Genomic DNA, 22145 nt, shown 5'->3' with positions numbered 1-22145 from the left:
CAATGTCAAAGGTCCCCAGCCCAGTTTTCTTGTGGATTTGTTTACACTCTCTCAGAGTAATCAAACTTTATCAGGTACTATTATAACACCATGGATCTCCACAATGATTCTTTAGTAGTATTTGGTTCAACTGTAGGTGATAATTAGGTTGATGATCCTCAATTCAGTAATTACGCTTTCATATAACATCACCTATGGTCTCTTTCTGAGGCTAAGTATTGGTGTTACTAAGCTCATAGTAGGGCTCTCAGCACTCTACACAGTCCTATAATCAGTATTAAGAGACCCCTTTAGGTGTCTGTGCCTTCTGTGATAGTTAACTCTAACAGATATTTAGTTAAAATTCTCAAGCTAGAAATGGTAAGAAAACTTTCATAGAAAAACCTTAAAAAAAAAAAGGCCCATACTTGGATTTTAATGTATCACAGTCTTTATTTACAACTTCATTGGCAAAAAAGAAAAGGAATAGTTTAAAACAGTCTAACACAGGGCACTGCAGCTGATCCTGGCAGATTAATGAAGTTTCATTTTAAATGTCCATCTTATTGTCCAAAGATATACAATACTGAATCTGCATATGCAGTTTCCTTTATGAAGTACAGGCTCATATCTCAGGCAGTCTTTTAAACATATAAATACAAAGGAAATAAAATCACTCATTAAAAACTGCATTAAATGAAGGGTAATTTAAATTTATGCTGTCCTTGTAATAACGCATGCCCAGTGAAAATCAAAAGCTGGAAAAGCGGTTACACTTCCTACTTGAGTGGACAGTTACAACAATCAATCATTTTCTGCAATGACCATTATATTTTTAATTTATCATGAACTACTCTGAACTTACTATGAGATGTAGCCAAAGTCAGAAGACAAGATGTAGGGAGAATATTCCTTTTTTGGAGAGTAAGCCCTCCAGAATCAGCATGGGAAACAAACATCCTGTTGAAGAATTCTAGGTGGAAAAAAATTAATGTAGTCAATTTCAACTCATGCTGAGCTGGCTTAATTTTTTCATTGACTTCTTTGGTGTCATTCTTCTAAATCAAGTGTGTTTAATTCTTCTTCTAGTTCATCCAAATCTTCCCCAGTAAAAAGATTTTCATCAACAGGAACAGCATCGATGACTCCATTTTCCTGTCCCTCCCCTTCGTTGTCCTCTTCCAAATCACTTCTTTCACCATTTTCAGCCCTACCTCCGGAAGCTTCACTTAATTTGTTTTCTAAAAATAAAAACTGAAATCAGTAAGGCCTAGAAAAAGAAAACACTAGTCCATTAGCAACGGACAGTCACAGACTGATATACTTCTCTTCCTTTTTCCATGAAAACCTTCCCTAAGATTACTCCAACAAGAACTGCTCTTTTTCTGAGCTTATTTATATCAATTATCTATACCTACTATAAAATATGTCTTTCAGTGTAGGCATCTGACTGCTTAACGGTTCATACATTTGAGGGCAAGATTTATCTTACACAACCTTGTGTTCTCTACATGACCCAACAACTAGGTTTTTAAACAGTCAACTTCCACATATTTTGTTTGAATAAATGATTATGGAATAAAAAAACATTTATGATATAAGCAGCTACTTAGCTTTTGGTTTTACAAATAGTAGTTAAGTCACACTAGTTGTAATGCTGTAAATGAGTGTGAATGCAGAAATATTTCATCTTGTCATCAAACTGTGGGAAAAAAAAACAAAACCCTGGGGCTATGGAGCTACCTTTCCTTTCAGCCTATAATTATATGACTGAGAAAACAAAAATGCTGCCTTTTCTCGTTCAATGACGTCAATATTGAACACACAGAATTTTTAATAGCCTAATTTAAAGTTATTTCAAACATCTCTGATGACAAATTCTTGGGAATTATAACCTCTGAGGTACTTGCAATTGTGCCGATTGTCACCAAAGCCCTACTTCTCAAAGGAGCAAATCAGTCTGCAGATTGGCATTAAGACAATAGTCTGACAGCATTCTCAAATCTCAGGAGAACAGGCCAGTTTTCCAAGTTATAACTTTTATTCCTTTATTGTAAAAACAACATTTAGCTTTTTTTCCCTCAACTTTTGCCTTGATCAGTAGTCTACCTTTTTCTCTCACAGCAACCATGCCAAACTTTTACTTTTTTCTTCAAATCCTCACTCAAGGCACAATTAGATATAAATTGTATCAGCAATCCTTATTTCCAAATACACCTAGCCAGCCTCTCCTCCATTCTCACTCTTAACTGAACTCATTATTTGTACTTCCAGATCTTGCTTCTCTACCTGATATTGTTTCATTTTAAATTTTTCAATCTTTTCCAGATCCTTTTTCTCTGGCCAACAGATATATTTAGATTTCCCATATCCTAAAAGGCCCTTCTCATGACCATGTCTCCCCCTCAAAGTTCTTAAGAGTGAGTGATCTGTGGTCATTTTTTTCTCCTCATTCCTCATACCATTGCAGTCCCAATGAAAACTGTGTACCCTATTCCTACAACTCCTTCCCTAATCACAATTAAGGAATTATTTCTAATTCTCATCCTACTTAATCTTCCTGAGATTCTTCTTAATTTTTCTCTGTCCTTCTCAGTGTCTTTCCCAAGCTTTTTCTCTTTTGACTACTCTAAAACATTGATATCTTCTGCAGTCTGTTCTAGAATGTTTTCGTCATATGTATTGTGCCTGGGTGTGTTCATTCACTCTCAGCTACCAATGCAGATGACTTTCAAACCTTTTCCTCCTGGTAATGTCTACACAGTATCCTAGACAACACCACTTTTTTTTTTTTTTTTTTTTTTTTTTGCGGTACGTGGGCCTCTCACTGTTGTGGCCTCTCCCGTTGCGGAGCACAGGCTCCGGATGCACAGGCTCAGCGGCCATGGCTCACGGGCCCAGCTGCTCCGCGGCATATGGGATCCTCCCGGACCGGGGCACGAACCCGTATCCCCTGCATCGGCAGGCGGACTCTCAACCACTGCGCCACCAGGGAGGCCCAGACAACACCACTTTTGATAACCAAAATATCTCATACTCATGAGGTACTGAACTGAACTCATTAGCTACATCTTCAAACTCATTTTGTCCCCTTCTAGTTTGTTAATGGCTTCAATATCCAACCAGCCACCCATTTCCACAGCCATCACTGTTTACTATTTTTATATACGGCCAAATCACATGTTTATATGTTACCAGTCTGATACCTGCAGGCATCTAAGTTTGCCAAGCCTGGCCTAACCCCCTTTAGACAGCTTCTGAATTCTCAGAATTACACAGAAGTCAGCATACTTACCATCCTTTTCTGAAGTATATGTGCTGAATCTTTCAAGACTGGCCACAGTAATACCTGTCTCATCTACATCTCTTGGGATGTACAGGCTTAAATCTATGTCATTTATGCTCACTGAATCATCAACCTTTAAAAACACATAGAAAAGAAAGTGTTACTAATAAGAATAGTTTTCATAAATTACTTGCCCTTTTACCTCTGACATTTATCTTCATTAAATAAAATTATTAATATTGCCAAAATTCACTTCTTTTTCTAAACTTCTTGAAAAAAGAATAGCAATGCCATACTTGAAGCTTCTTCCTCTGACATCATATTTTTACATATTATTTCCATCTTTCAACTCAAAGGCAGAAGTCAGAATTTTATGATAACCATATGAAAAATGAAAAGCTGTTTGCTAATACTAAGTCTCTGTATCACCAGGTAATTCTGCTGCTGTCTCCTACTCCCTTCTCTGTACTTTTTAGTGTCTGTTTCATGATTTATTTTTTTAGTATAAAATATTAAACAAAAACCTTTTTTCTTTTAGAGGGAGAATAAAACATATTTTACAGCTAATACACATAAGCATTTAACTATATATTAGGCACTGCCCTAAGTTCTATAAAGAACTGTAAATACACATAAACTTATAAACTCATTTAATTCTCACAAGTACTCTGTGATGTAGGGATTATCATTATGTCCGTATTACAGATGGGGGTGGAGGCCTAGCGTGTAACTAATTTCCCAGGTTAGAGTCAGGATGTGAACCAAGGCCCCAAGGTTGGTACTCTTAACTATACTGCTCTACTGTCACTCTCTACTGTTTCTCTCAATCAACATGAGAAGATGAAGGGACAAAGCTTCCTCTTACCTCATCACCACCTGTTCCCTGGGTATAACGGGTATCATCTGCTTCCTCATCATCATCATCAACCAGTTCAGGACGAAATTCAAACACCTCACGACCACTGATCTATTCAAATACACACATATATCAACTCAGGACAAAATTCAAACATTTCTTGGTCACTGATTTTAGACATACACATAATTAAATAAGGATAAAACCTTGCATAATACAGAAATTATAAAATGAAAGAAAGAATAGAGAATCTGGGTGAGTTTGGGACATACCACTAATGCTTTCCCTGCTTTGAAGTCTGCTTTCCTTCTTTCCATATCTTGCTCAAGTTTATCTATCTTTTCTTGTCTTTTTCTCTTCTTCCACGCAAGAAAAGATTCTAGAGTGATTTTGGTAACATTTGGACCTAGGGCAGAACGCTGCAAAGATAAAAAAGTTAGTTTTCTCCCCCTAAAGTCATCTATAATACTATGATCTAACAGTTTTCTCTTACTTCAATTAAGCCCTTGCCTATGACTGTTATGAAGACATTAAATTTAGAGTAAACTGATTTTTCACTTTACATGGCAAGGAGCAAAATACATGTCCAGAGATACAAACATTTCTAAACATTATAAAATATATTATCCTGAGCTAGATGTCTTTTCAAAATTGAAGATGAGTAAAACTTGTCATGAGAAATAGTTTTAAAATAAGTCAATTGCTGAAAACAATAAATACGAAAAGCACCATGACAATATCCAAGTTTCATGTGTGATCCTCAAGAGATGAGAAAAAAACTAAGCAAAAGGCACCATCTGCTTTCCTCAGGGCCAATAATCAAATAATAAATATACAGAAAAATAATACTTGCTGAACATCTGCCAGGTATTCAATGTTAAATATTTCATACACATATGCTAACACATCCATCTCCACAAATAAGCAAACAGAGGGTGATGGAAAATTTACCAAAGGTTATTAGCTAATATGTGGCAGAACCAGGATACAAATAGTAATCTCAAATATATCTGACTCCAAAGTCTACATTCTCTATCACAGTATATTGCCTATGTGAGACACCAAACAGTATGTCCTTTTAAGAACAAATGTATATAATCTCAACATTAGACATGCACACAACACATTTAGATTACCCAAGACAAGGCAAAATGGATACAGTTTGAAGCATACAACCCTAAGTCTAGTATTTCCAATAATCTCAACATTTTTCATGCCAAGGCCAGGAGCCTCATCTGCTAACTCAGTAACCCTATCTACTAGCTCAAGAATAAAACTCTTGTGCTGAGCCAGAGGTGAGCAGCTGAAGAGTCTCTGAGTCCAAGAATGATGATAAAACATATAGTTGAAAAACTGTAGTGGAGTCGTCTGCTTCCACACGTGTTAAAAACTACTAAATAATTAGTAAAATGGCAAAAAAATAAAGACACCAAGGAAAATATCTAAAATATCAAGTTCAATCACTCTGAATACTGACTAAGCATTTTCACAAACTCATATACCAGTATATCAATCTTATGGAAACAGTTTATTTGATAAGCCAGCAGCTAGTACTTAAAAAATTATTTCATAATCCTAAAATTAATGTCATGCTTGGCTAATGATTATGGCTAGGCTTACATTTTATTTTTTTTTATTTTTTTATTTTTTTTGCGGTACGCAGGCCTCTCACTGTTGTGGCCTCTCCCGTTGCGGAGCACAGGCTCCGGACGTGCAGGCCCAGCGGCCATGGCTCACGGGCCCAGCCGCTCTGCGGCATATGGGATCTTCCCGGACTGGGGCACGAACCTGTGTCCCCTGCATCGGCAGGAGGATTCTTAACCACTGCGCCACCAGGGAAGCCCATAGGTTTACATTTTAGACATACAAGAATAATCAAATAAAAAGTAAGGCAGCTTCGTGAAAAATTCATATTTCTTTCCTTTTCATAACAACATGTTATTGCCCCCAAGTGGTAAATATTAGAATTTCACAATAAATACTGCTTTAGTGTTTTATGGTAGGAAAAAGATACTAGTTACCTCTCTTTCAATTAGATCTTCTAATGAAATTTCATCTTCTTTCTCTTCTTTCTTTTTATCTTTTTTCAAGACGAACCCAGGAGGAAGTGCATGACGATACATGCAAATATCACCCCCTCCAGGGCATACCCAAAACCAGCCATATTTGTTGTTTTCAATAGCTTCAAGGAAATGCTTGCAAACCTACAGAGACAATATTATTCACAAGCAGTGGCTCAGTGTGGTCCATTTCCAAGGTAAATGCTTAGGTATATGGAACAAGTACACTCAATTCACATCTTTTTTAGGCTAACCACTTATGTACAGAGCACCTTGCGTGCAGAAATGTAAATATAAATTAATCTTAAAATACTTAATACAATGGTAAATTCCCTTCAGAGAGGATCTGTATAAAATTTCTATTTTTGACATTGCTCTAAACTGAATTATACAAAAAGGATTTGCTGCCATTTAGGCTTTGTAAATGTAATCCAAAAGTCTGGTTTTCAAATATGAGAAAATAAAAATGGTTACAAAAAAATAAAACCAATAACTTTGTTTTGATTTGATCTTTCCTAAAAACTAATCACATGCAGTAAAGATACTAACACTATTTGAATTACCTGAAATTATAGGCAATTTCTTACATCTAAGAAAGGAGCAAGGCACAAAAGAAACACAAAAGGATAGTAACCCTTTAAAACATGAATGGGTGCAAGATGGCAACTGTACTGAAGCCTTAGGTAAACACGCTTTACAAACAAGAAGGAAAAATTAGCTAATAAGCATCATTTTTTTCCTGAAAAAATACAACAGAAGTAAGTAAAAACAATATTTTGAATTTTTCTAACATGGCAAGGTTTTTCATGGTAACTATACTGCAGAATAAATATGTGGACATAAATGTAGGGTCTGAGAAATAATAAGGTACCAATTTTTTTTTTTTTTTTCTTTTTTGCGGTATGCGGGCCTCTCACTGTTGTGGCTTCTCCCGTTGCGGAGCACAGGCTCCGGACGTGCAGCCTCAGCGGCCATGGCTCACGGGCCCAGCCGCTCCGCGGCATGTGGGATCTTCCCGGACCGGGGCACGAACCCGCGTCCCCTGCATCGGCAGGCAGACTCTCAACCACTGCACCACCAGGGAAGCCCAAGGCACCAATTTTTAAAAGTACATTTCCTAGAATACTAGAACCATTATCTACCAAAAATTCATTTTGCAATTCACATGCAACAATATTTTCACCCTTGTGATTTATTAATGTCTCCCTACCATTAAAACAGAATATGTTATGAATTAAGCAGGTTAATTTAATAGTTCTACCTCCATTCATTTTGCACAAAAAAATAAAGAATTCTACATGTTTGAGAAAGTAAAACCACCTCAGAAAACGGCATTTGAAGGACTTCAGTCACACGGTTTTCAAGTCACTTTTAAACAAGAAACAAATTTTGTATAACTTACACCTGTAAATTCCAAAAAACAAAGCTTGATTCGCCTAATCTTTATGAAAAGAGGAAATAACTTAAAGAATAATCCAGTAGAAAACAGCAGCAAATACCTTGCCACTTAATTCTCCCTAATGATAAATACCACAGCAACTCAATTCAAGAAAAGGACATACTATTTGAGTTTTTGGTTTTTTCTTTTCCGCCTCACCGTGCTTCTTGTTCACTACTTCTTCCAGTTTTTTCTCATCCCAATTATCCATAGTATCTAAATAAAAAGAGATATGGAGACTAAATACTGTAATTTTATCTACTGTCCTCAAAACACATTGCGTATATCCTTACATAGGAAAGCTCTATTTTAAGACTCATGACCAAACACATTTCCTTTAAAACACCAAAGGTAGGAATAACACTGTTGTGAGATTATTCACTAAAATCTAAGTACTTTAGGCAAATGAGAAAGTAGTACTGGAAGAAAGGGTAAGAGACAAATACAAAATAATCCACTGGTTTTTAAACATCTTCATTTACTTAATCAAAGGGCATAATATGGTAAATTCAGATTTTATGAAAAACAACAACAAACAACTATTCTTTAGGACAAACACAGTCCTACTAAGACTGAAATAGTCTTCAAGCTATTAAATATCTTAGTGACAACAAACCAAAAGTAATATACATTTACTTTTAAGAGAATATCTTAAAAAAAAATACCTTTTTCAAGCTCTTCATCTCTTGCATCAATGTAAACACTTCGCTTTTCACATTTTCTCTCCAGAGTCAAGTCATGAGAGAACTTACACTTATCTCCTTTAGTACACTGTCCTTGCTTGAAGAATGCACATACCACAGATTTGGGATCTGCACCTATGTCAAACAGCATATGGTATTTGTACTATAATCTGCCAGATCACAAAGTAGAGCTTCTATTTGAGATATAATTAATTTGGTTAACTTGTTATTTTCTATTACTGGTGTGAGAGGAAATGCCATATATAAGTGAACAGTAAGACATTTCTTCTAAGCTCTTTCTATAGCATTTTATATCTATTTTTGTTTCCTTTTTTCTTACCCAAAAGAAAGAGAGCAGAGGTGGGAAACCAAGCAAACACATAGATTATTCTATCGTCACTTGTCTAGTTGGAGTCAATGAGGCAGGAGGCAAAAGAGAAATATAAATGCAGGTATACTGCCAACAGTTTGGGATTTACAGTTTTTACAACCATAGGTTTGCTTTGCCCACTACCAAAGATTGGATATTATAAATCAACTAGTAGACTGCCCCAAATCCTTAATTTTCCTTTAAGTGAGGGGCTAATGGCGGGACTTACAGTTGTATGACACAGCTATGCACATGTATAAAGGAACCATAAGAAAGTCATTGACAAAGATAATTTTGACAAAGGGAGTATTATTTTCATAGCATACACAACTGGCTTATAATCTGCAGAAAACATATTAAGAGTGTTAAAATATGAATTACATTTGATAAAAATAACATTTCTGAAATTTAAAGTTTACCTTTACTTATTTTTTGAGCAGCAACTACAGGTTTGAACAACTCATTTAGCTCTTGCAATTCTTTCTTCTTGTCATCCTTCTTCAACTTCTTTTCAGCTTCACTTTGCGCTACCTATAATATTCCCAGGTATAAAATGTAAATTTGATTTCATATAATGAATTGTTTTTACTATATAGTAATATACAATATCACTGACATAAAAACAACTGCATATTACATGTATATAGCTCTTACTTCTTAATATCAGTGTTACAATGGCCTTCCAGTATTATATTAAATGGTGTGGTTAAACTATTAAGTGAAATCGCTAAATTCTGTAGCAGCTGACTTTTATAAAAAAAAAAACCTATAAATGGTACCATGCCAAGTTAAAAGCATATTCAAAAGCTTATAGCAATAGTATTTATTAAGCATATGCTACATGCCCAGCATTTTTAGCAAATGGTTCTCACCTGGCAATTTCTTCTGTGACAACAACCCAGAAACAAGTAGGTGCATTTTGAAGATTAGAGATACAAACATCCTGAAATGCACAGTCCCACACAATAAAGAACTGTACAACCCAAATACCTATAAGTACCTTTGTGGAAAAACACTGGGCTAGGTCAATGGGGGAGATCAAACAAAACAAACATGACATATGACATAATTCCAGGCACACAATTTACCTACCTAATATGATTAGAGGATTCATCCAAACATTTATATGTCAGGTCCTATGTTAGATGACAGGGAATACAAAGATGAAAAGACAAAGATGCTTATTTAAAGAAGGTCGGAATCTAGTGGGAAGACAGACATGTCAACAACTACAATATAATACATGGTGCTCTGGGAACAAAGAATGCCAATATGCCTAAGAAAATTAGACTGAGCTAATACCTTACGGATGAATTCTTTTGATGGGCAAGAAATGCAGAGAGTGCCAGTCAGTGCAAAGATATGAAAAAGGTATGAGAGACATCAATGAGAAATTTGGAGTGTATCAACAGGTGACAGGATAAGACTCAAGAGTTTAAAGTAAGCCAGTGATACAATCAGACTGTATCTTATAAAGATCAAACTTTGTGAAGGGTAGACTAGAAGGAGCCCAAGAATGAAGGCAATGAAAATTAGGAGGCTAATGAAATCGCTGTACGCAAGAAAGCACAAGAGTTTTAATTTAAATAGGCATTAGTAGCAAGGATGGAGGAAAGGGGAAGGAGAGCTCTTAAGGAGGTAGAACTGTTAAGACTAAGTGACTGGACATGAAGTATAAGGGAGAGGGAGGAATCTAGGATTATCATTTGCATGGTTAGTGCTGTTAAACAAGACAGGGAATATAGGAGGAACAGGTTTCAGGGCAGGAGGTGGGGATGAGCTCAGTTTTAGACATACTGAGTATGAGATGCTTACAGGGCATCTAGGTGGAGCTATTTAGAAGGCAGCTGGACATGGATCTTGATTCCCAGAGAGAACATCTGCTTTGAGATAAAGATTTTAGAAATAGCTGCTTACAAATAAGTAAACTTTGGGTGTGTATGAGATTACGCAAGGACAGCATAAAAAAGTGGTAAGAGCAGAGAACAGTTCCCTGAAGAATACCAATATTAAACAAGCCAACAGAACCTAAAAAGCCCGTTAAAGGAACAAAGAAACATCAAAGAAACAGAAATCCAGGACAAAGATGTATTAAAGGAAGAGGAAATTTTAGGGAAAGATTGGCCAAATACTATAATAGGGTTAAAGGCATTCTAAATCCTGACTTTGACCATGTGGGTCGGATGTGTTTAAACAGAAAAATGGGAAAAGTTTTCTAAAAAGAAAAAATTTAAGTTACTTTATTTTTAATAAAAAGTATTCTTTGCTCATTAGGCCCATCTCAGACATTTGTGGGACCCCAAGCAGGAGTTCAGTGGATGCCTACACATCATTTTTGTAAATATTTATAAATTAGAAATCAAACTAATGTTAAATAAAGTATGGTTTGTACCAAGTATGGTTTGTACCCCTACTTGACAAACATACCTTGTGACCTGGAAGGACAGTTTCAAATTTAAAACGCTTAGGTTCCATGGAGTTCCACACTGGAGCATGGCAGTAAACTGAGAGTCAACCCCTGGCTCCTCCTCTTCCCACCCTGAGTTTCATCCCACCACATTTGTGCAGGGAGAAAGAAGGTGCAGAGGAGAACATGGAATGGATCAAGGCTCTGTCCACACTCCTAGCACATATCCTCCCTTTGACTACTTCAGGCATATTGGCAGTGTAGTATACCCTAAGATGGACTTGGGGTAACTGACCTTTGCAGGCCCTGAGCTGGTGTGGGGAGAGGTACATCTGGAGGAGACACAGAGTAGGGTCATCCTCGGCATCACAGGGTTTAGGGTGAGGCATCTCCTGCTTGGCTCCAACAGCAAGACTGCTGCTTATTTCCAATGTTAAGTACAGTACTTAGATACCTCAGGTTCACAGATAAAAGGTCAGGTACCCAAGAAATTATCAAAAATATATTACTAAATGTACTATCAAGCCTAACAACCGCAACACATTTTATGGCTTTCTCAGGTCTATAAAATTTGAATACCAGTCAATATACTTCCCACTAGAAGAAAAAACAGGGGGAGGGGGAACATGTTTGAAATGAATTCTTATATTATGTCAGATGATTTACATTATCTTCTCTTTTAGTTAAACCACAGAAACCCTACAAGGATAACTGCCCTTACACTATACTACAAATTAAAGACCAGTGTCACTAAATAATTTAAGATTATGTAACAAATAAGACAGGGGGATGCATACTCAAGTTGCTCTGATTCCAAGGCCTGAGCATGCATTTTTATGAAACCAAGCTATTAAGTCAGCAGTGTGGAAGATCAAGCTTTTGGCTTTAGAGTCAAACTGTGTAAGAGAAAAAAAAGTGTTGGAGGCACTAATTTGTAGACAGCATCAGTGATAGAGGTTAACCATCTCACAAATATATATTCTGATATTTTCAGATGGAAAAAAAAGTGTTTCCAAAAGTTGAGGAAAAGGAGATAGGGTGGTGAAAAAAGTACTTTTTAAAATAAAGGTCCATGTCTATAAAATCCTAAACTCAATAAAGTGAAAGATCTACATAAAATGAAGAATTGAGAATACAGAGATTTGAAGAAAATGGAGCTAAATTTTTTTGAATGATAAAATGGTAAAACTGATAAATGATAAAATAATTTCAAAATTCATATGGAAAAATAAACGCCTAAGAGCAGCCAGGAAAAACACAAAAGGAGTAACATCTTGCGGGGGAAGGACTTGACTTAATAGCTAACAGAATATGTTACTAGGTCACTATAATCAAAATCAATGTGATACTCGTTTAGGGAAAGACAATAAACAGAAAAGAGAATCCAGAAATAGATCTGAACATATATGAGACTTTAATATATGTCAATATGGGTATTTCAATTCAGTGAGATGAACGATGCTGGTATAAGTGGTTATTCATTTGAAAAGAAATAAACTTAATATCATACAAAATAAATTTAGATGATAAAATTACAGACTGTGCAAATAAAATTAGAAAAAAATCGAGGAAAAACTCACATAATCTCGTGGCAGGGGAGACCTTTTAGCCATATAAAAGAAAAACTAGACATATCTGACAATACAAAAACTAAAAACTGTTGTACAACAAAATGTAACAGAAACATCACAAATTATCTATAATGTAGACAGAAGATGTCTCTCATAAATTGACAATAAAAAGACAAATAACCAAAAAAGCAAAGGATTTGAATAGACAAGTCAGAGAAGTACAAACCAAAATAGCCAACAAGCTTATGAAAAGGTACTCAAACTCACTAGGAGTAAGGGAAAGAAAGTAAAAATGAGGTATCACTTTATACATAATCAGATTGGAAAACATTAAAAAGAGCTTTAGTACCTATAACTCACGTACTGCAAATGAAAATCTGAAGTATTACAATTTCTATGGAGAATGATCAGGCAAATTTATTAAAAGTTAGAAATCCATTCCCCTTTATTTAGAAATGTGTCACCAGACAATTTATGCTACAGAAATAAAAGCACAAATGCATGTAAAAACACATGTATAAGGATATTTCTTGTACAATTGTTCTTAATGTCAGAAAGCTGGAAACAAAATGATTACTTATAGTGAAATGGATGGATACTGTACATCCGTCCGCATCACAGTATGCAGCCATTAGAATAAATGAGAACTATATCAAAATGGTTTGGAGGAATATCTAAAAGGTATTGCTGAGTAACAAAGGCAAGATGCAGGAAAGTTTATAGAGTAGGATTCCATTTTGAAACATAATTACAGTATCAAACATTTTTATCTGCAACGATGCTGTATTACATCCATATGAAGAAAATGAAGAAATTTAAGTTATTTACCTGACGTGGATTTTGTTGACCAAATTTAACTTGATGAGTGACAGCCTTGATAAACTTCTGTTGCTTTGCTCCTTTCTTATTCTTTAGACCAAAAGTTTTGTCCTAAATGAGAAAAATTATTGAGATATCTTAGCAATTTATATTAATTTCTTATCTATTTCTTGTCATGTCTAAAAATCATTCTTTCATTTACACATTGGTAAGAAATTATTCTTTCTTTATGCTATACACAGACATGCAAAACACTACAACGACAAGTCTAGGCAACATATGACCTCAAAACATCACCCAGGATTCTTTAGGATTCAATACATACTTGTAACTATCGTCAATAAGCCTGTTAGCCTATAATGCTTTTTCTCAATTGTGTTTTTAGAATATCGGTATTACAGGATGTGCAGAGTTGTTACACTAGGATAATTAGTTCAACAGTCAAATAAGTTTAGGAAAATGCTTATTTAACAGGGTTTTTAATTCTCAAGCACAAGATACGTGAGAGCCTTTACCAGAGGAGATACAGTAGGCAGCAATCCCAAATCTTATTTTACCTCAGAAAACATTTTTCTCAGAGTATCCTGAGGGATTATGCACTACTGAACACATTTTAGGGAATACTGCATAAGAAGATACATTAAGTTCTGGATTGGTTTTTTTGGGTAATAAGAGCTATCCTCTCAAAACAGTTAAATTTATAGAAACCAAACTACTAAAGTATATACACTACTAGCTGTTGCTAAAAAGGAAATATTAAAATTGAAGTATTCCTAACTAAAAAGTAACAATCTAAATTTGGAGTATTATTAAATAGTAATTTGGGCAAGTTATTAATACAATAGCAGCTATCACTTATGGAATGCTCATTATGTGCAAGGCACTAATGGTGGTCTTTGACTACTTATTCATATTTAGTAAGTATACAGCACAAAAACATTTAGAAAGCACTGCACAACTGTGTGTGTGTTTGGGGGCTACAGTGGGTTGAACAGGGTCCTCCCCCCCAAATTCATGTCTACCCCGACCTCAGAATGGGACTTTATTTGGAAATAGGTCTTTGTAGCTGTAATAAATTAAGATGAAGTCACACTGGATTACAGTGGGCCCTAAATCCAATGACTGGTATCTCTATAAGAAGAGGAAAGGACACACACATAGAGAGAGAAGGCAACGTGAAGAAAGAGGCAGAGATTAGAGTGATACAGCTACCAGCCAAGGAATGCCAAGGACTGCCAGAAGTCACCAGAAACCAGGAAAAGGCAAGAAAAGATTCTTCCCTAGAGTCTTCAGAGGGAGCACTGCCCTGCCTGCACCTGATTTCAGATTTCTAGCCTCCACATCTGTGAAAGAATAAATTTGTTTCAAGTCACCTGGTTTGTGGTAATTTGTTATGGCAGCCCTAAGAAACTAACACAAGAAGCTAGACTAAGTGAGCTTCACTCTAAGGTAAACGGGTGAAAAGGCTGTCAGGAAACCACCAAACACTGGTATCTGAAGTCTTTTTTCCTGTCTTTTCTGTTTCTCTGGAGAAGAATCTTCTAGCTAGGAGAGCAATAACCCTGGCTAAAGGACTGGAGAAAAGAGCAGGTGGGAGAAGGTGTCTCTTAGTTTACTACACAGATTCCTTAGTGGCCTTTTTCAGGCTCACATTTTAACCATGCTCCCCACATCCTTTGTGCCTAGTTAAAGAAGCACAGAGGCCTCCTGATTTATCCCCTCCACCCCCTTTCTTGCGAGGGGAATAGATAAGAGCTATCAGCTACTTCTATACTTTTAACACCCAGTTTTCAGTCACTCGCCTTCTGCATTACCTAGTACCTCCCACTGTCGAGCTTTTGCAGACTTCTGCAGAGCAAACCCACTTGCTTCTCAATCGCACACTCCTAGGTGGGCCCTCAGGCCCAAGTGCTCTGCTCTGCTAAGCCAGTTAACCAACTCATCCATCCACTATCAATCTTCGTATGCTGAGGTTCAAAAGTGCAACACCGTCTACATATGTCTCATCAGAGAACAGCGTTTCTGGGGTTCAACTCATGCCCCACATGCAACTACAGAGGAGAAGCAAACTGTGAATAAACAAGGCCAAACAGCACGGTAGATACTGATATATGAAGACTTAGGAACGAAAAAAGTCCTCTAAGGGGATGTGGCCAGCTAGAGAAGAAAGTACTCATGACAACAGCTTCTGGTAGAGGTGTATAAGCTCCAGATTCCAGGAGAAAAAGTTTTTCAGGTTTAATTACACTGCTTTAGCACATAATTAACCAGTCTAAAGAGAATGAATGAGTTGTGTCTTGGCAGTCTCTAATTAGGTTAGAATTTGGAAATTGTTATTTTTTTCCAGAGATAAGGGACACTTATTTACCTAGTATTCACTAAACATAAACCTCTGAATATATACTTTATTGAACCCTCTTAACAATCATATGATATACTATTATCTCATTCTGTAAATGTGGATACTGAAACCCAGAAATCTTCAACAATTCTTTTGAAGTAACATTGCTAATAAGGGGCAGGCTGTACAAGGTAATGATTCAAGAGTATAAGCTCTGGAGTCAGACTGGCCAAATTCTAATCCCAACAGAACTGGGCAAATTACCTTCTTTGTCAGTTTTCTTATTTGTAAAGTGGGTCTCACTCTAACCTCTTAGGGTTACTACAAAGAGGTGGAACACAGTGGTTTAACATCAAGGACTCTGGAGCCAGAATCCTGACTCTGCCACTTGCCAGCTTAATAACCTTGGGCAAGTTATTTAACCTGCTTCTGTTTCCTCAACTGCAAAAAAGGTACTTATCTCAATGAGAGAATTAAAGGAGCTGTGTAAATTCATCACTTGTAGATGGCTTGTTTCTTTTCCTTCCTTTCCCCAAAACACTGAGAACTGTGTCTGGTCCAGGAATATCCGACTCCAGGCAAAGTCCTTGTTCTTTCCACCATGAAAAGCTACTTCCCAGAGAAACTAGTTAGGTTATTGGGTCGGTTGGTACACAAAGTTTTCTGAATATTACACTGTGGACCTGGGATACTAACAGTACCTCTTGAAAATAGGATAGTTTGAAATTCGGAATACTTCCAAAAGGCTTCCTTTCCCTTTTTCTTGAGTTCAGGACAGACCTTACCTAAAGATTAACCTGGATTTAGGGTCGGGGGATATGAGAGGGGAAGACTGGAGGTTATACTCGACCCCAAATCATGGTTAAAATAAAACTAGGGAAACAGTGGTCGTCATTAGATTAATAAGGTCCCAAAGGTTAAGTGATAAGGAAGGAACAGTGTGTGTTTCAGACTTGCGAAATTAAATACAAAGGAGTTTAGAGAACAGGCAGTAATTCTAAGAAAAGGACGACTCCCAGAGGTTCCAAAAGCCTTAACACTCAGTGAACTCCAGACTTCACTTAAAACTGACAGTTTCTCTCCCTTCCACTCTTCAGTAATCCTGCTTCTTTTACAGGACAGCCTCCACTCCTTAAATAAGATGTCTGAATAAAGGAAGGGGGCAGGAGTGCAGGTCAATAATGAATAGTACTGCAAGGTAACTGGAGTCCTCCTTTTGGGACACTAGTATAAACAAAGGCCAGCACTGTTTTACCTCATTAGTTTCTTCCCCAAATGCACTCCAGCATACTTTTGTCTATCCATGCAATGGATATTCTGCAGCTGGTTAATACACCTTCAAGTAATCAACAGCTGACCTTAGCTGAAGTTTCTCACTGGCGACGAGAATCATTTCTTTCTCCACCCTTTACGTACCTGGATCCTACCCCTATAGGTCTCCATTACTACTTCCTTGCCGCTACAAGGCCTTAGCTGGACATCCTTTATTTGCTTGCCCTAAACCCAGATTATCCCCCCCTTTCCATTAACAAACCTTCCATTTCCCAAAGCTGACTTCAGTTTATTAAATTTTATCCAAAGAAAGCAAACAGTGCATGCCATTTGAGACAAGAGTGTGAATGTTTAACAGAACCATAAACCTTTCTGATATACTCATTTCAGAAAGAAAATACTTATAAATGCAAATGAAATCATGAAATTTTGGGGAGTTTAAACAGGGAAAGAAAAAAAATGAAGGCACCATAAGGAAATTATTTCAAGTGATAGAAAGTAAGCATTGCATAAACAGTACAGTTCAGCCTATTTCCCCTAACTAGTTCTTTTTATATTAATAAATTAACAACTGCCATTAATTGAACATATACTATATGTCAGGTACTTTACATGTCATCTCATTTAACCCACTGCTCTGTAATATAGGAATTAGCTCCATTTTGCTAATGAGAAACTGAGGTTCAGACAGGTCATGTAACTTGTCTAAAACTACAGAATTTTAAATATATATATATATATATATTTATTTATTCATTCATTTATTTATTTATGGTTGTGTTGGGTCTTTGTTGCCGTGCACGGACTTTCTCTAGTTGTGGTGAGCAGGAGCTACTCTTTGTTGAGGTGCACAGGTTTCTCACTGCGGTGGCTTCTCTTGTTGCAGAGCATGGGCTCTAGGTGCGCGGGCTTCAGTAGTTGTGGCACACAGGCTCAGTAGTTGTGGGTCGCGGGCTCTAAAGCACAGGCTCAGTAGTTGTGGTGCACGGGCTTAGTTACTCCGTGGCATGTAGGATCTTCCCGGACCAGGGCTTGAACCCGTGTCCCCTGCATTGGCAGGCGGATTCTTAACCACTGCCACACCAGGGAAGGGTCCGAAATTTGAAATTTTAATGTGAAATATGGGACTCAAATGCAGGTCTATCTCGCCCCAAGCCAGTGCTTCTTTCATTAAATTACGCTGTATCTCATGCCTCTTTTTACTTCCTTTACTTAGAGTTCTCAAAAGCTACGTGTTGCTGTTGTTCTTCTATAGTGAATGCCTATGGTGGTGGCAGTGGAAGCAACAGAGGTACAGAAGACGGGACAGGCAAGTAGTGCAACCACTTATTTTAAAATCTCTTCAAAAGTACTGCTTAAAAAGCGTATGTTCTACTTAACTGTCAATTTTTGATAAACTTAGAATTTCGGGTCATAGTCCTATAAAAACCTTCCAAAATTAACCAGACTCTTAAATAAGTATTAGCCTTTTACAGGTCAAAATATAGACTATAAATATTTTTTTCCACAAATATTATGGTCATAGAGATAAACAACCAACCAATATGAACCAGGTTCCAATTACGTTCATTATAAGTCTGTTGCAGAATACATTTTACATCGCTAAAAACAGAACTACCATATGACCCAGCAATTCCACTCCTGGGTATACATCCAACCCCCCCCCGCCCGGCAAAAAACACTAATTTGAAAAGATGCATGCACCCCAATGTTCATAGCAGCATTGTTTACAATTGCCAAGATATGGACGCAATCTAAGTGTCCATCAACAGATGAATGGATAAGGAAGATATGGTACACACACACACACACACACACACACACACACAATGGAATACTACTTAGCCATAAAAAAGAATGAAATTTTGCCATCTGCAGCAACATGGGTGGACTTGGAGGGCATTATACTAAGTTAAATGAGTCAGATAGAGAAAGACAAACACTGTATGATATCACTTATATGTGGACTCTAAAAAACACAACAAAGTAGTGAATATAACACAAAACAAACTACTAGATACCAGTGGAGGGGGGGAATAGACAGGTGGAGAAGTGGGAGGTACAAACTATTGGGTGTATATAGGCTCAAGGATGTATTGTACAACACGGGGAATACAGTCAATATTTTGTAATAACTATAAATGGAAAGTGACCTTTAGAAGTTGTATATAAAACTTAAAAAATTAAAAAACATGTAGAATTCTTAAAAATATATATTTTACTTCATCTTAACTTTTAAAGGCTTTGGTAATAAAAATCCTTTCTAGTATTCAAAATTGTGCAAATTATACAAAAATTGATAAAGTGCTGTTCTGGATGAAATCTGATTGAGGAGTTGGGAGCTAAGCCTGCTGTAACTCTCCTCAACCCCTTGCAAGAGCCACTGAGACATGCTAGGGCTTTAGGTAAGTTTAAAAAAAGAAAAAAAAGTCACTTATGATATTTAACAAAATGGAATATACCGTTTCCTAACCAGGATGAATAACACAATATTCTCTATAAATCTAGTTTCACAAAAAATGATATAACTTAACCTACAACTTACAATATTGTCGTTCCTCTCTGGTGGTAGCAAAGATCTATGCAGCACACTACCATTTAAAACAAAAAACAAAAAAAACCCACACTCATCATATATGTTAAATGTGAGGAGAAAAGGCTTAATTTCACCATTCTGTTAGAATACTTTTGGCTAAAGAATACAGCTATTTTGCAATTTTCTTTGGTGAAGTCTTCATTAATGAAACTAAAGTCCTCTTTACCTTAAAAATCACCTTGTAACAAGATGAATGAATCCATAATATAACTACCATTTTTAGTTGATGGGATACTATAAGTAACTTTCATTGACAATTCCTTAAAACAAAAATAAATATTTAAAAACAGAAACAATCATATATAGTTAAAACTTGATAATGCGTAAAGTATACTTAAATTGTCATGTAACATTTAATATCATGTCTATATGGGAGTCTTACTTGGCATCATGGTCTAACATGTTAATACAACCTCAGTAAAGGAAGTTAACAGCTAAAATGTCACCCCTAAAATGCTTCTGGTTTATTTACACAGCACCGAATGCCATCAGATCTCCAACCCCAGAGATCTACCTAAGTGCCAGGAGTCCAGATTGTTCAAAAAGGTATAACAGACACAGGTGTGAAGGTGACAATCATTCTGTTTTCAAATCTCTGGTTATGCTACTCATGACAGTTCTAAATAGCACAAACTGGCAATAAGAATACAGGTTCTGCTTCAGTGTTGGAACTTGGCCAAGGCTACCAGAATTCTAAATAAGCATGTTAGTTAAACTCAACCAGCAGACTAAAAATTTTGTGAAATTTGACAAAGTTCTGATTAGATTTATACAATGAAACCCTGGGGGCTTTCAATGCTATTTTTCAAGGCTATAAATATTAAATATTAAAAATAATCATTTATAAATAAACGTCTCATATCAAAACACGCAACACGCATTTTGGTCGTGTTCTAATAAAAAGTTAACTCTTCCACAAAAGGCTCTCCATTAATTATTCAGATATACCTCATGCAGGAAAAACGGTCATGGCTTTTCCAGTTACTTCTAACGTACACGAGGAACTGTTTACTTTAATTATGAGAAGGATTAATAACAGGAATTGAGGGAAGAGATATCTTGTTGGGGACTACACTATATGTTTATGGAATCTCAAATACGGTCCACTCTCTTAAGGAAACTCATTGATACAGTCGTTGGACTACAAACATAAAACATCTGAGAACGTCCACAGCGTTCCTCTGCCATTAAAGGGCAACAGGCTCAGTGCACTAAATGAATATGTATAATATATAACAAATCCAGATACGGCACTGTACACAGCTAGTGACATGAGACCTAATCTCTCTTAAAATGTCATTGGATTTAATGTAACTCAGAATCTGTGACAAGCGCCATGTACAAGACGGTGGGCTACGACATAAAAGAAACCTCCTCTCTTTATGTAACTTGAAACAGTTTAGAGATGGATCGAGAAGGCCACGAGGAAGTAATTTGTTGCCCTGAAAGAAGTAACCACTATTCCTAGGTGACGGGTAAAGAAACAAGGAACACAAAGGCTCGTAATGAGTCGGCCTCCCAGAAACAGTCTGGTCCGGGGCAGTTCAGCGTAGTTTTAAAAACACAAGCCTAAAAACATCTTCAATTTCGGTGACTAGCGAAGGACACAACCTGTGTGGGCACTGGGGTAGGGGTCGTTTCGCACGCCACCCGGTGAAGGCTGCCGTGTGGGCGGAGAAGCAAAGGCTGGGTGCGGGGGCGCCAACGGCGTCACTACAGCGATGAGAGGCAGTGAGCGTCTTCGGGGGGCTAGGGAAGGGGCTGTGGGCACACAGAACCAAAGGGAAGGGCACGTGGCCCCGGAAGACGCGAACAGGAGCCGGGGAGCGGGGAACCGGGAGACTGCTTTCCTGAGGACTCGCGGCGTGAGTGGGGGAGGGGGTGGGTACTCACTTCGATAATCTTCTCCTTCTTTTTCTGCTCCGCCTTTTTGCTGCCCCCGGCCTGAGCCTGTTTCTTGGGGGGCATTGCGGAGATAGGTGGCACCGGCCAGACTTAAGCGTAGCTGGACTCCCTCAGGGACTCTGGCCCCGCGATAGGAGGAAGAGGGAGACGCGCGCAGCCTTTGCCGCCGCACCACACGGAAAGCTAGTCGCTCACTCGCCGCCGAAACGCGGCCTTTGCGACAGTTCGGTGCTGCGGAGCATTGTGGGTAGCGAGGAGAGCGGAAGCGGAGGAGCGTGGAAGCGGAGGTGCGCGTGCGCTTCTGCAGCAGCCGGCCAGGATGGGGCAGGGACGGGACGTGGGAAAAATGACCCGGTGTCACACGTGATGTCACTTACGCACCTAGCATTTTCTTGGTTGCGGCAGGCCTCATAATGGTTGGGGCGAGCGGGTTGGAACACACTGCGCTTGAGTTCTCCCTGCGCATTCTGTTCCGCTGAGGATGTGCGACTCATGCCCATCTTCGCCTCGGGTGGAGGCTTTTTCTGCCTGCTGGATTAGTGGTCGCCTGTAGCATCCACAG

The 22145-nt window shown here is 37.6% G+C and overlaps 1 protein-coding gene across 1 annotated transcript; it reads right to left on the bottom strand.

Moving 5' to 3' along the window:
• Window positions 1-398: 398 nt before the first annotated feature.
• Window positions 399-21803, bottom strand: ZC3H15 (zinc finger CCCH-type containing 15). Its single transcript, XM_081242316.1, has 10 exons — window positions 21572-21803; window positions 13479-13580; window positions 9092-9203; window positions 8285-8437; window positions 7744-7835; window positions 6143-6325; window positions 4394-4540; window positions 4131-4232; window positions 3275-3398; window positions 399-1220 (listed from the first exon to the last, which is right to left on the bottom strand). Exons 1-10 carry the CDS (start codon window positions 21644-21646, stop codon window positions 1030-1032), a joined length of 1281 nt encoding a protein of 426 aa, XP_081098442.1. The 5' UTR covers window positions 21647-21803; the 3' UTR covers window positions 399-1029.
• Window positions 21804-22145: the final 342 nt, after the last annotated feature.

Source organism: Mesoplodon bidens (assembly GCF_964165515.1).
Source record: "Mesoplodon bidens genome assembly, chromosome: 8".
NCBI lineage: Eukaryota > Metazoa > Chordata > Mammalia > Artiodactyla > Ziphiidae > Mesoplodon > Mesoplodon bidens.
Note: the sequence above shows the minus strand (reverse complement) of the source record. Positions and strands in the feature narration are given on the sequence as shown.